This window comes from Mus musculus, chromosome 2 (assembly GCF_000001635.26).
Source record: "Mus musculus strain C57BL/6J chromosome 2, GRCm38.p6 C57BL/6J".
NCBI classification, from domain to species: Eukaryota; Metazoa; Chordata; class Mammalia; order Rodentia; family Muridae; genus Mus; species Mus musculus.
The window spans coordinates 154,201,786-154,216,581 of NC_000068.7; the positions used below are offsets into that span (position 1 = coordinate 154,201,786).

Genomic DNA, 14,796 nt, shown 5'->3' on the forward strand with positions numbered 1-14,796 from the left:
ACAACAGACCCGTCACCCAGTGCCACATTTGTCTTTGGTGACAAGAAACCCACATTCTGAGGCAGGCAAGGGCACATGGGTCCTAAGGCCCATGTCTCCCATTTCTCTAAAGAGACAGTCTGCAGAAATCTGAAACTCTACGTAAGGAGTGTGGGCAGGAAGACGAACCAGGGCTAAAGACGCCGCCTCTCTGCCCTGTGGAGGGTGGCAGGCTGTCAAGGGACAGACACCCCACACCACAGTACTTCTCCCAGAAAGTACCATGGCCGAGAGTGGAGGTGGGACAAGAAGTGGCTGCTTTAAGCATTGCTCAAAAGAAGGGTTGCTCCAAGCTGTGCATTCTGGGAGAGAAGACCTTGCAGCCTGCTCCTGACTGTGTCCCTACTACGCGCAGTCCAGAGCCTGGCTGTGGCGCTTCTTACATAGTTGCTGAGTGAATGAACGGCCTCTGTCTGAGAGGCTGTGGACAAACTGGAGACAGCCTTCAGGAGATCCTTGTGGGTTTTCTGCAAGGAAATGGCTAATGTCTGCCAAGTTCTTCCTGTGGGAAAGACGACACACTGAATGACTTCTAGATACTGTTAATCCCAGAGACTCTGAAGCGAAGCTTCTTCGTACCCACTTGCCAGAGGAGAACGCTTGATGATTCAAGGATGTTAAGCTAAGTCTTGGCTCTTAACCACTGCCCTGAATGTCTCTCCTGGACACTGTGCCCCAGGCTACCAGGCATTATGTGCCTCCCACGGGCCCATCTGTTCAGCTAGCAGGACCCTTGTGCTTACCACAGGTCCTACTACCTGCCACCTACTTCTCAGCGACACCCAGGAAGATGGCCGGCCCGTGGATTATCACCCTCCTCTGTGGTTTGCTGGGAGCCACACTGGTCCAAGCTAACGTCTATCCCCCTGCAGTGCTCAACCTTGGCCCAGAAGTCATCCAGAAACGTAAGTAATGTGCCCCGAGGCCTCAGCACCATAGAGCAAGGGGCAGATGGAGCAGTCCTCCAAAAAGGAAGGGAGTTCCTCATCAAAGGAAAATACCAGGCAGGGGTGGAGCCCAGGGCGTGAGTGAGACAAGTAATGGCTGATGTAAAAGTCTGGGATAGTATGATCTCAACAGCCCATGATACCAGGATGTCCTCACATAATATTATTCCAAGCACCTACTAGTGGCAGAATCTAGTGACTTCAGTCCCACACAAGGGTTTGTTACTCCAGACCCATGACCCTAGGCCTGGCCCTAGACCTACGCTTATTCTTTGTAAGAACATGGGAAGGAAGGCCTTCCTCCCTGGGCCAACGGGAACTCCCAATACCATAGAACTGAGGAGAGTCCCAGGCTCCCTAGGCAGCCTTCTCCCCAGCGCATTTCTGCCATGGGACTCAGTCCTGTGTGTTAGAGGACACTTGGCAGCAACTTCCACCCAGGCCCTGATACCCGCCTCCTATGGCATTGTGGCAATTACTTGGTAGACCAGCACTGTTCCAAAGGCCAGGGGAAGCACATGGCCTAAGGCGAATCCTATGATTCCCAAGCATGTGGTATGTGAGCTATGGGGCCCTTGGGGTAAGCGGCATCGTGAAAGTCTGCAGCCAAGGAGTTAGTACCAAAGGTAGTGTGGGAGGAGATTCCCAGGATCCCCTGCAGGGGAGTCAGTGGGCCCACCCAAGCAAGTGACCACTGAGCACCAGGAGCCACAAAGAAACTGTATTAATTAACTCCATTAGAAGCCGAAAGCCACACCATAAACCTGGGGTGGGATGTTTAATGTAAAGAAGAGTAATGGGACATCAAAGGAGAGAGGATTTGCCTAAGAGGGGAGTGATATAAAGAACTCTAAAGGGCACCCAGAAACGAGGTGGCACCCAAGAACAGAACAAACTCAGAATCGGAGACCCCATCCCAGGCCTCATGGGCCTGGGTATGACTCAAGGTTGGGTGGAGGAAAGCTTGCTAGGTTGTGCCAAACCAGTGCTGCCCCACTGCTGGCCAACAGACGCTGCCGCGCTCACCCCTGCCCTGAGCCGATGATATCCTTTGGGTGATGTCCCTGGAGGGGGGTCATCTCTGGGTGGCCCCTGGAAGCTTGCCAGGAGCCCTCAAAGTTTACTCTCAGCCTTCACGAGCTCAACATTACCCGGGCAGTGATACCTAACACAGGGGCTAAGAGGCATGCATCGGAGACTTTCCACTCCATGTCCCTCAAAAGCCTATGCTGTTGAGGTTTAAGACTGCCAACTGGCAAAGATGAAATGTAATGGGTCCAGCCCCATTAGCACAGAGGAGGCAAATGTTTGATAGGAATGCCATGGGGGCTCTCAAACACGGACTGGCTCGGCTGCAGCACACTGCCTATGAAATGGGCTCTGGCCACCGGTGAAAAGCCGGCAGGGACCAGCCCCAGGGCCCTTGTTCCCATTTGTTCCTTCCTCTGCTCAGCACCTAAGGCACTTTGGACAATAGAGCAAACATTGAGAGTGCCAGAAGATCATTATCCGGTGTGGCCTGGCCACAAAACTGTCCCCAGTGGAATGCTCAACTCAAGAAGTATTTGGCACTAGCGAGGGAGAAAGAAGACAAGGGTTCTGGTGTCCCAGTGACTGGCGACATTCTGAGTGTGGTGATTCCCACTATCTCCAGCCTCACTGTCCACCCAGGGACACCTCCCTCCAGGGCACATCTACATGGTGAAGATGATCAGGCTGAAAAGGCAGAGCCCTCACTTCATGTCACATCCAAGTGGCCCTCAGTGATGGCTACCCTCAACCCGGAGCCACTGCTAGGCTACTCCTCTTGGCCCTCAGTGATGGACCTTCAACCCGGAGCCACTACTATGCTGTCCCGCCCCCCCCGCCCCCATCTTGACATCTAATCCCAGCATCTCTCTGCAGACCTGACCCAGGCACTGAAGGACCATGATGCCACTGCCATCCTCCAGGAGTTGCCACTGCTCAGAGCCATGCAAGATAAGTCTGGCAGTATCCCCATACTGGACAGCTTCGTGCACACCGTTCTGAGATACATCATATGGTGAGTGGGCCCGACAGCATTGGGAGCCATCTCTTCCCCACACCTCTGCCTACACATTGTGCAGCTGTCAATCAACAGTTATGAAGACAGACCAGACTAAGTCTCTCTTTTGATAAGCCCCCAGAATGGCTAGTGGTGTCCATAAGGCAGTGTCACTGGTACCTCTAAGAGGGAAGCCACTTAGGAAGGTTCCCCAGAGTGCTGGAACCTGGAGGTGCTTTTTAATGGAGGTCATGGTTAAGCCAGGGACACCAAGAAACTGATGTTTCAGGCAAAGGGGCCAGTGGGGCAAAACCATGGAGGGGCAAGAATCACACAATTCGAACCCCAACAGCAAAGGATGACAGGACAGTAGGGTCAGGTCATGGAGGAGCTCTGTCAGCCCAACAGGCTGAGGCTAGAAGCCGAGGAACCTGAAGAGAAGCAAGCGAGGGTGAAGGGGAGAGACAGAGGTAGGGCCATGATGGAAAGGATTAGTAAACTAGGCTTGGGATCCAGGCTCTGCTCAGGTGTGAGGAAGTCAGGGGAAAGGATGGGAGCAGGCTTGGGGCTGACTCTCGTCCGAGTGTGAACATGATTCTCATCCCCCTGCACCCTGTCCAGGATGAAGGTCACCTCTGCTAACATCCTCCAGCTGGATGTGCAGCCTTCAACTTATGACCAGGAGCTGGTGGTCAGAATCCCCCTGGACATGGTGGCTGGACTAAACACGTGAGTGTCCCCTGAGTCAGACACAGCTAACCTAACAGTTTCAGCTACTCGCTCTCCATGCAGATGTCTAGAAACAAATCCCAGCATTAGATGAACAAGTGCAAAGGCCCTGAGGCAGAAATGACAACAAGAAGGGAAGGGGTGGGGTTAGAGATGAGGTCAGCAAGCCGCTGAGGACTGATGGTGCCGGACCTTATGTGACAAGATGAGAACTAGGCTTTAATGGAATATGAGGGCCAAAAGCAACAGAAGGTCTGAGCTTAGGGGAAAACAGTGTGGTGCAGAGTGGAAGTGGGACCACCACATGGAAGGCCCTGCTCTAGGGGAGACAGAAGTGGCTGAGGTAGCCAGGCAGTGGTGGCACACACCTTTAATCCCAGCACTTGGGAAGCAGAGGCAGGCGGATTTCTGAGTTTGAGGCCAGCCTGGTCTACAAAGAGAGTTCCAGGACAGCCAGGGCTATACAGAGAAACCCTGTCTCGGGGAAAGAAATAAAAAGTGCCTAAGGCCCATGTCTGGGATGATGGAGCAGAGGAGGAAACAGCCTCTAGCTATGAGTTGGAAGCAGGCAGAAACAACAGGGATTCCTGTGAGTTGGATATGGAGAGAGATCAAGGATGACTTCAGGGTCTGCTCCCACAACAATCCGGGAGGAACAGCCAGCAGCCAAGACGACAAGGTTTGAAAGAGGCAGGCCAGGAGACAATGTGGTGTGACTTGGAATCCCCTGGCATCCATAAGTGGTGAGATCCGGAGAAAACTCTGGGACTCCAGATCTGGGAGAGATAATGGGAACCAGCAAAAGAGATAGTGAAGGACAGATAGACTGCTGTGGCACACAGACTTCAACAGCACCCTTTCTCACTGCTGTTGTCCCCTCAGACCACTGATCAAGACCATAGTGGAGTTCCAAATGAGCACCGAGGTCCAAGCCCTCATCCGGGTGGAGAGGAGCAAGAGCGGCCCCGCCCACCTGAATCTCAGCGACTGCTCCAGCAATGAGAGCACCCTGCGCCTCAGCCTGCTTCACAAGTGAGTGTTGGGCTCCTGGTCGGAGGGGCAGACCATGGCCTTGCCCACTGTACTCGTGGACAACACTGGCGAAACAGAAAGGCGTCACTCTGAGTCTAGATCCAGGGCTCCTTCCAGGGAATCCAGATGCCAAAGGCAGTTCTGGGTAGCAAAAATGTAAGCAGCAATGGTGGCACCACCAGGTTGGGAGGGTGGGTATGGAGTAGATGTAAGTGACCTGCAGACAGAGCAGCGTCTCATCCAGGGCTCCCAGACCTCCTAGGCAGGCCTAGGTGAGCCCAAAGCAAGCTCACCTTCTCCGTTGACTGCCTAGCTGATGTTGGGCAAGTCACTTTCCCATATCTCACTTTCCCAGTACAGAAAATGCTGCTAATGACACCTTCCAGGCAGCACACGTGACCCACTCAAGAGTGCAATGTCACCTCCAGGGGACCTGTCAGCACCTTCCTCCTAGGATTCCATGTCACCGCTATAAAGCAGGGACAATCCTCTCTTACAAGCTCCCTAATCTCCCGCTCTCCTTTGCCAAAGGCTCTCCTTCGTGGTCAACTCCTTGGCAAAGAATGTTATGAATCTCCTGGTGCCAGCCCTGCCCCAAATAGTGAAAAACCACGTGAGTAAGACAGGCCTCTGGCCTATGGAGATGGCACCCCCTGTAGGACTAGGGTGGAACTGCAAGCTGGTACCGTATGAGTTTTGTCTCCTTGGGTGGGATCCTTCCGGGACTGAGTAATTCCTTCAACTAAACCAAGAACCACTGAGCCAATAAACTGAGCCACTGACCCAGCAAGATCATTGAGGTCAAAGTAACAGGAAAGTCAAAAATTCAGGAGGCCTTGATCATGTGCTGGTCAAGGTTTTAAAACGTGTCTCTTAAAGGGTTGAGGGAAGGATCCCTAACTGTAGCTTTTGCTGACTTCCCAGTTATAAATCCTACCTTCAGGCTGACTTTTGTCTATAAAAGTGATGTCATGGAGCAGAGCTGGAAGAAGGTACACAGTAGCAAGCTCCTGTGTAGTATTGCCACCCAACAGACAGGAGACAGGAGACAGTACCTCAAGTGCATCAGACAGGGGACGGTACCTCACGAGCATCAGACAGGAGACGGTACCTCACGAGCATCAGACAGGAGATGGTACCTCACGAGCATCAGACAGGAGTCAGGAGCTAGTACCTCAAGTGCATTAGACAGGAGACAGGAGACAGTACCTCACGTGCATCAGACTGGAGACTGCTTTAATAGACAGTAGTGGATGCAGAGCAAAACACCTGGGAGAGGATGGGTTTTCTGCCTTTATTAAATGTATTTTAGTATGTTTTATGTAAGTATATATACTTTGATTTTAAAAACCAAGCCAGAAATCCCTGAACATCCTGCATTTTGTCTTGAAATGTTGTCATAAGCAGACTGTGGCATGCTCAGCTGTCCAGCTGTGGTTTGAAAGCACTGCAGCCCACCAGATCCAGCTCCGTTTATTTCTTCTGAGTCCGTAAATTCAGGCTGTGTGTAGGGGGTTGGGGAGGATAGAACCCACCTACTTTACACCTACTAGACAAGTGGTCTATAGCAAAAGATACCTGCAAACCTCTCATTTTATATGCCCTTAATATGCCATGGGTAAACTGAAATGTTTAGAAGCGGGTTCTTTCATATTGACCAGTGATTTCCGTTGTAAATTCAAGATGCTTTAGCCAGGCAATAGTGGTGTATGTCTTTAGTTCCAGCACTTGGGAGGCAGAGACAGGCAGATCTCTGAGATTAAGGCCAGCCTGACCTACAGAGTGAGTTCCATGACAGCTAGGGCTACACAGAGAAACCCTGTCTCAAATTATCAAAAAAAAAAAAAAAAAAAAAAAAACCTAAGGGCTAAGGATGTTCCTCAGTGATAAGGTACTTTCTTAGCATACAAGGTACAAAACCACAAAAAAAAGGAGAGAGAGAGAATAAAGAAGAAATCTCAAATGAGATGTTATTTTATTATAAAGACCTACTTTACTACTTTATTCTTAATCTTGTGTATATGAGAGGACGAATACATTCTACACACATGGGTGCCACCAAGGCCAGGAGTGTCTGACTCCTGGAGCTGGAATTGCAGGCAGGTTTGAGCTGCTTGGAGTAGGTGCTGAGTTGGGTCCTCTGGAAGACTGACACACTCTTAGCAGCTGAGCCATCTCTCAAGCCCCTGGATCTTATATTTTATAAGGGTTAATTTAAGAAACAATATTGACTAGTCTGGAAAAGGCTTGGAATTCCAGCTCCTTTAGGAGGCTAAAACAGGAGGGTCACAGTTCAAGGTTTGCCTGAGCTACAGAGCAAGTTCAAAGCCAGCCTATGCAACTTGGCAAGGTCCCACCTCAAAATAAAAAGCCAAACGAGCAGGAGATGTAGCTCAGTGGTAAAGCACCTGCCTACATGTGTGAGGCCTGGGATCAATCCTCAGGCAAGGAGGGAGGGAGGGAGGGAGGGAGGGAGGGAGGGAGGGAGGGAGGGAGGGAGGGAGGGAGGGAGGGAGGAAGGGAGGAAGGGAGGAAGGGAGGAAGGGAGGAAGGGAAAGGAAGCAGGAAGGAAGTTAGTTTCTGGTTCTTCTTGGAAGAGGGAAGGTCAGGAGAAAGGGGGGAAATAAAAGAGGGTTCCCTTTCAGCAGAACCACTAAATCCACACTGCTGACTCTTAGGGGCTACTGATATTTTTTGTGGGACTGGGCTGCTGGGTGAGATATTTAGTAGCATCTTTGGCCTCTGTCCACTAGATGTCAGTATGGCTCGTCTGCCACATAATGATAACTAAAAAATGTCTTGCCAGAGACTAAAATCGTCCTAGGTTGAGAGTTGCTGTGTCGATGTTAGGCAGAGAACTCCTTGATGGCACAGGACTATCTGTTGGGGCTGGAAACTCACCAAAGATACAGAGCTTAGCAGTGGGTGGGACAGCCCAGCTGGCCCTCTGTCCTAGAGTCTGACATGGGAGGAACTCTTTTTATGGAATGAATAAGTGAAATCTTGGCTTCCTCTAAGAGAGTTATGGGCTCCTTTGAGCACTCATGAGTGTCCCAGGAAGGGTAGCTGGCAGGCCAGGTACAGTTTAGACACAAGGCAAAGGGCAAACCGTTGACCAAAGGACCTTAGGACAGCTGTGAACACTGAACAGCAAGGTGGAACGGAGATGGGCAAATCTGTGAGTCCTCAACTTCACAGATGAACATTTGACTGTCTGGGGCATTGCAGTGAGACTAGGAGGAGAGCAGGCCCAGGAAGCAGTAGGCAAGGGGCTGGTTCTTCACTAATAGCCCTGACTTTGTGCTATTACAGCTGTGCCCTGTGATCCAGCAGGCCTTTGATGACATGTACGAAGACTTCCTGAGACTGACAACAGGTAGGGGCTCTGCTGTCTGCACTGCCTTTCCCTTGACTGCAGGCTTAGCCTTCAGGCCCCACCTTTACCCAGGAGAGACCGCCCTCTCAGCACCTTGGGCCAACACAGGTGAACAGGCACCTGCTAAGCCCTGCCCAGACACTGCAGCTTCAACTTCATAAGCACCTTATATGTGCAAGGCAGTGCTTCTCAACCTTCCTAATGCTGTGACACTTTAATACAGTTCCTCATGTTGTGGTGACCCCCAACCACAAAATGATTTTTGTTGCTACTTTCTAACTGTAATTTTGCTACTCTTATTAATCATAATGTAAATATCTGTGTTTTATGATTTCTTAGCCAACCCCTGTAAAAAGGTGGATCAACTCCAAGGGGTCATGACCCATAAGTTGAGAACCATTACTCTACATGAGGCTCAAATACCCAGGTAGGGCTGGATTAAAACCCAGCTCTACTGCTGACTTGATCCTTGACCTTGAGGGAGTCACTTTACCTCCTTGTCCCCAGTTTCCTCAATGAGGCTTTCTACCTCCCAACCTCAAAGGATTATAGTCAATATTTAAAGGTTATAGAAAAGTTCTGGGCATACAGGACATGTTCTGCCTGACATGGAGTTGCTTAAAAATATATGCACGCTAGATGGACAGATGGATGGATGGATGGATGGATGGATGGATGGATGGATGGATGGATGGTAGATTATGGTAGATTGACTATTGTGTGATTCTGAAAGGAGGGAATAAGAGCAGAGGTGAGCTGTATGTACAGAACAAATGTCATTTCTCCCTCCCTGAGAACAGAAAAGAGGAGAAGATATGGACTTCTGTGTTCAACCTTGGAAGTTGGTCCTGCTCAGCCCTCTCATAATAGGAATCAACAAAGGGGAAGAAAGCCCTACCGTGCTGTGATTTACTATCTAAAGAGGCACATTAAAGAGCAGCCTAGCCATAGCAGCATGGGCAGAGCAGAACAAATCACTAAGCCCCTAGTGCATATGAGGGCTAAATCCAGGGTTGGGTGCTGTATATGCACCATCTTACTCCCTCGGTGCACTCAACTGCACATATGGGGAAACTGAGGCATATGGCTATGCCTCCTCTGAGCTCACAGAGGAAACTCATGGTAGGGAAGGCTGGGACCTGATCCTTCCTGCTCCAATTAGGGGTGTGTGTGTGTGTGTGTGTGTGTGTGTGAGAGAGAGAGAGAGAGAGAGAGAGAGAGAGAGAGAGAGAGAGAGATCAGATCCAAGGCTGCAAGGCACTAATGTTATGGAAATTCCCGAGTCTGTCTAGCTGCTCTGTTCTCAGTGAAGCAGGGCAGGGCAGGGCCATGCACTTGGAGTGGGTTACAATGATGTGGGGGAAGCAAAGGTTTTAAACACATTAAAGTCTAGCTCTATGCTGGTGTTTGAAGTGGTCCCTGCAATGGTTGCCATGGTTACTACCAACAGCATCATTTCTCCTGACTCTGGCAGTGTCTTTAATGGCCAGAAAGAAGCAGTAGAAAATTACCCCACCCAAACACACCCTCCACCTTCACAACCTTTCTTCTTGCCCTGAGCAGCACCCATTGCCCTCAGTCCTGGAGCCCTGGAGTTTGGCCTTCTGTCTCCTGCTATCCAGGACAGTAATATCCTGTTGAACCTGAAGGTGAGTGTCTAGACCTCAGAGCATACTGGGGACATTAGCGAACAGCTCTTCTTCTGTGACTACCCAGGGACTAACATCTACACATCATCAGGGTATGTAGCTGATGACATCGTATACTAAGCATCTTGTGAAAGCCAGCAGGTAGAACGTCATGTCTCCCTACCTGACCTCAGACCTCGACCCTGTGTGTGCATGGGTCTCAGGGTCTTTCTCTGCCCAACCTCAAACTTCTGGTGACGTTGCAACATGGGCTCAGGACAGAAGCATCCTCAAGGATCACACAGCCCTAACTTCCAGACCATGACTCTCTGGCTGTGTAGCTCTGGGCAGGGTTCCATGGCTGTAAACTATAAGTGGTGATACTTAGGAGACAATGAGATGAGACCACACTGGCTTCCAGGGGGTGCTCAGTAACAATGGGATTCTGTAAAACCCCTACTGCACATCCTATGGGTGGTGTGAGTCCCAGACCGGTTCTCGGGAGTCTTGGAAACCACTGCGTGGGAGAGTTCCATCTGCTCTGTTGCAGTTTGAATCCTTCCTTCACCTAAAGGGTTTAAGTGGTTGAAACCTAAATGAAAAGCAAGCATTCTGGTTACAAGCTGGTTGCAAGCTAGTCATGGGTAGCATGCAGCCACAATCCTAGGTGCAAAAGGATCGTTTGAGTTCAGGCATTAGGGGCCAGCCTGGGGAAGCATAGGGATATACCATCTCTTTAAATATGAGACAGAAGGACAGAAGAAAGGATGGAAAAAGAAATTGAGACAGGAGAGAAGGGAGGGCAGAGGTAATCTAAGGGAGTCAGGAGGGGAGGCTGCCAGGTACCTGACAAGCCATTGCCTTCATCAATCTAAACTTCCTGACGCAAATACAAAGATGGAAAACAAACAGAATGGGTTCCTGCCTTAGTCTAGTTTGTGTTGCCAGAACACAGTGCCTGAGTGATTTATAAACATTAGAAGTGTACTAGGCGTTTGGTCCTGGAAGCTGGAAATCCAAGAACATGCTGCATCTTCTGTTGCGGGCCCCCATGCTGCATCTGCCTGTGGTGGAAGACAAAGAGATGGGGAGGGTGAGAGCAAGGGCAACCAGGAGTTGAGCTTACTTTCATGATGGTCTACTCCCACCTCCAGTAGCTAGGCCACTCCTGCAAGAGCACTAACCACTGATGAAGGCCCAGTCCCGTCCTAAAGGACCCGCCTCTCAACCTTACTGGCCTGGAATGAGGTTTCCACCATGGAAACTTTGAGAAACACCTTCCCCTCAGCACAGTTGCTTCCTTCCAGTTGGTGACAGGATACAATGGGCTATCAAAGTCCTCAGACCGTGCCCTGCTCTGTGTCTCCTCAGGCCAAGCTGCTGGACTCACAGGCGAGGGTAACCAACTGGTTCAACAACTCTGCGACTTCTCTGATGGAGACCACCCCAGACAGGGCCCCCTTCAGCCTGACCGTGAGGCAGGACCTGGTGAATGCCATTGTGACCACCCTGGTCCCCAAGGAGGAGCTTGTAATCCTGCTCAGATTCGTGGTAAGCCTCGCTGTGTGGGGAGGATGCCTCACCCCCATGCCATCTGCCCGCTGAGAGAGACCTGAGGTGGGAACTCCCAGTAACGATCAGCTCTGCCCTGATTCTGATGTTCAATGCTAGAGCCAAAGGCTTCCCTTAACACCTGGGCCCTGGTTCTGCCTTCAGAGACCAGATGTGTCTGTTTCCTCCCCCAAATATCCAGGGGGAGCTCCAAGGCACTCTGGGTACTGAGGAATCCGGAGATGGTGCCTGCACCCCAATAGCACAGATCACTAACTGATCAGGGTCCTCATTTCACATACTGAAAGCGTGATTAATGCAACTGACTCACACCCCTCCCCCTCTCTCCAGATTCCTGATGTGGCCCGCCAGTTACAGATGGACATCAAGGAAATCAATGCAGAGGTGAGTCTGTTTGCCACCTAGAGCTTGCTAGGTGCTCGCTGACTCTGTTCATGGGTCTCTGCAGGGTAGAACGGATGCGGGCTCCTCTCTTCTTTCCCACTAAGGGAACCAGGCCCCCTGGAAGCCCAGAGACTTCTTCAGTCTAGCAAAGAAACTTGAAATTGATGATTTCCAGTGTGACGACCCATTGCAAGGGCAATTCCCCGTACCCCCAGATGGAAGGGGTGGGCCAGAGTAGGACAGCAATCACATGCAGTGGAGAGAAATGCAGGGAAAGGCAGACAATGGCCTGGAGCTGGGTGAAGAGAGCAACTCTAAGCCCTGCTTCAGGCTAAGAAACTGAGAATATCCCTGAAGGGAGATGGCACTCCACCCAGGGGTGCTGGGAAGGACAGAGGCTGGAGACCAAGAAACACCACAGAGGACACTAAGGGCCTGTGCCCTGTGATCAAGTGTGGGTCTGATGTCGTTCCAGGCAGCCAACAAGCTGGGGCCCACCCAGATGTTGAAGATCTTCACCCACAGCACCCCCCACATTGTGCTGAACGAGGGCAGTGCCAGGGCAGCCCAAAGTGTCGTGCTGGAAGTGTTCCCTACCAACACTGATGTCCGGCCCTTCTTCTCTCTCGGCATTGTGAGTTTAAGTGTCTGTGACAAAAACTGGGGGTCACTCTGTTCATTGTTATGAATTGGGGCATCACCTAGTAGTGTGGGGAGGAGAGGGAGAGAAGAACCAAGAGTCAAGAACTTCGGAAGCCCATCAGCTAGTCACTAACACCAGCAGCCCATAGGGATAGAGGGACCATAGCTTCCATCAAGGCAGCTACATCCCAGCTAGGGGCATTTTCCAGAGAGAGGGCAACATTCAGTAGCTGAGAGACCTCACCCCAGAAGAAAGGGGGTGGGTCAGAGTAGGACAGCAACCACATGCAGCCGAGAGAAATGCAGGGAGAGGCAGAGAAGACTGGAGAAGGGTAGAGTCTTGGGTGGGCTCTGAGGAGTGAGGCTAGCCAGGCTTCCCCCAAGGGGGCAGGCAGTGCCTGTTGTGAGTAGATGGAGTTGACTCCTCCTTACAGCAGGGTCTCTCTGTGCAGCTCTGCACCACAGGATTTCAGGGGTGCCTTTCACACACTACAGATTTATTGGTACCTCCCAGAGAGTTCATCTTGGCATTCTGGCCTTGCTGTGAAAGACAGTGGGAGCCCCTTCCCAGACCAACCTTACTCCCTGATGACTCTCCATGGCCAGTGGGAGGCACTGCAGGAGAAACTGGTTCTCTCAGCGCCGCTATAATGGGGCTCAGTGCTCAGCCCTCTGGGTCAAACTGATGCAGGTCTTGAGCCCTGAATGGCAAGCCTGACTTAGCCTCTGAGCTTTTCAACAATACTAACAATGTCCAGGGCTCACCAGAGCTGCTGACCTCCTCTGCCCTTCAGTCACTTCCCTGAACACCAGGGGACTGATGGGACCTGATCAGGGGGTGGTAGGGCTTATTGAAGAAGCCACATGAACTGCCTGACACACAGTAGGTGTTGACTGTGTTGGCAGTGCCATCCCAAGCCTTAAGCAGCACCTGTGAATCAGGGGCTAGGGCATGGAAAGTGACGTCAGAGAGGTCGAACTTTTCCCAAGGTCACAGAGCCAGTAGCCAAGATTACCTTGACCCCAATCTTCCCTGTATAACCCTCCCTTTAGATGCATTCCCTTTTTTAAAAAGTGGCTCCTGGGCTGTCTTGTTGCAGGAGGCCAGTTATGAAGCTCAGTTCTTCACAGAAGACAACCGGCTTATGCTCAACTTCAATAACGTCAGGTAAATGTGCTAAGTGCTGCTGAGCTGCCCAGGCTATGTTTCTCTAATCCCCCACCAGGGGGCACCAGAGAGGGCTGATGACAGAAGGCTTGCCACGCCTGACCTTAACGATTGAATTCCAAACAGAAGAATGAAGGGACTCTACAGGAGCCACAGAACAAGGAAACCCCACCACTGGGATGGCCTGCACGCATCACCCCAGGCTTCAAACTGCCCATTCTGAAAAATTTCAAGACAAAAGCTATAACAGCCTAGATACTAAACCCTTGGGACCCAGCATTGAAGTGGTCTCTGCACCCCTGCCAGTCCTGCAAGGTCTACCACCTTCTGTCCCAGACTGAGTTCAGTGACTCCAACTGGAGGCTCCAGCAATAAAGTTAGGCTCAGGAGAACATTCTGATCTGCCTGTACAGGGTGAGATAATAGCTAGGTATAAATAGATGGATGGGTGGATGGATGGATGGATGATAGAGAGATGGTAGATAAGATTAGATAGATAGATAGATAGATAGATAGATAGATAGATAGATAGATAGATAGATAGATAGATAGATAGATAGATAGATAGATATAAAATCAAACAATCCTGTCACCCAGGCTGGCATTTCTACACAAGTACTTGAATGGTAACTAGGGACCCCTCAACCCCTCCCAGAAAGGACTTGAGCTAACAAGTGCACCAACCCTCCCCCATTCCTGGGTGATTTTCTGTCCTTTGGGCCACTGTCCAACCCCTTTAGAATGTGAACACCATAAAGCAAGGACTTTCCCTGCTTCACCATTGTCTCATGAGAGCCTGCCTGTGCCTTGCACATAGCAGGTCCTCCATAAATAGTTATTGACAGAGATTCCAAGGGACCACTCTCATTGGGCATCTTCTGTTACAGTATTGAGCGCATCAAGCTGATGATCTCAGATATCAAACTATTCGATGTAAGTATTACCAGATTATCTCTAAGGGAACAGGGGCCAGAATGGGCCGTTCTAAAATGAGACACTGGCCAGAATTTGCTTAGAACGAGATATCACAGGAAGCCCTGGGGTAGGCTGGTGGTCTTCTCACTACCCTCCAAAGTCTAGCCTGCAGGCTCCCGTATGAGCACCTACTGTATGCAGATATAGCTGAGAACACCAACCATGTAAAACTCTGCACTACTCTCTATTATAAAACAAAGCCCCTCTGCTGACCCTGGGCAGCCCCTCTCCTCTGCTCCCCAGTTTCCCAAGTCCCTAGCCTGAACTGGGCTGTCTCT

At 50.8% G+C, this 14,796-nt stretch overlaps 1 protein-coding gene across 2 annotated transcripts in view; it reads left to right on the forward strand.

The window, feature by feature from the left end:
* The window catches only part of Bpifb1 (BPI fold containing family B, member 1), a 29,526-nt gene that overhangs the window by 10,968 nt on the left and 3,762 nt on the right, over positions 1-14,796 (forward strand). For both annotated transcript variants that reach the window (NM_001012392.1, NM_153418.2), the window contains exons 2-13: positions 788-944; positions 2,892-3,030; positions 3,634-3,741; positions 4,624-4,773; positions 5,305-5,386; positions 8,086-8,149; positions 9,713-9,798; positions 11,149-11,328; positions 11,680-11,733; positions 12,209-12,367; positions 13,476-13,543; positions 14,431-14,476. In NM_001012392.1, coding sequence (NP_001012392.1) covers positions 830-944; positions 2,892-3,030; positions 3,634-3,741; positions 4,624-4,773; positions 5,305-5,386; positions 8,086-8,149; positions 9,713-9,798; positions 11,149-11,328; positions 11,680-11,733; positions 12,209-12,367; positions 13,476-13,543; positions 14,431-14,476 — 1,251 coding nt within the window. In that variant the 5' untranslated portion in view covers positions 788-829. The remainder of the gene's footprint in view (positions 1-787; positions 945-2,891; positions 3,031-3,633; positions 3,742-4,623; positions 4,774-5,304; positions 5,387-8,085; positions 8,150-9,712; positions 9,799-11,148; positions 11,329-11,679; positions 11,734-12,208; positions 12,368-13,475; positions 13,544-14,430; positions 14,477-14,796) is intronic.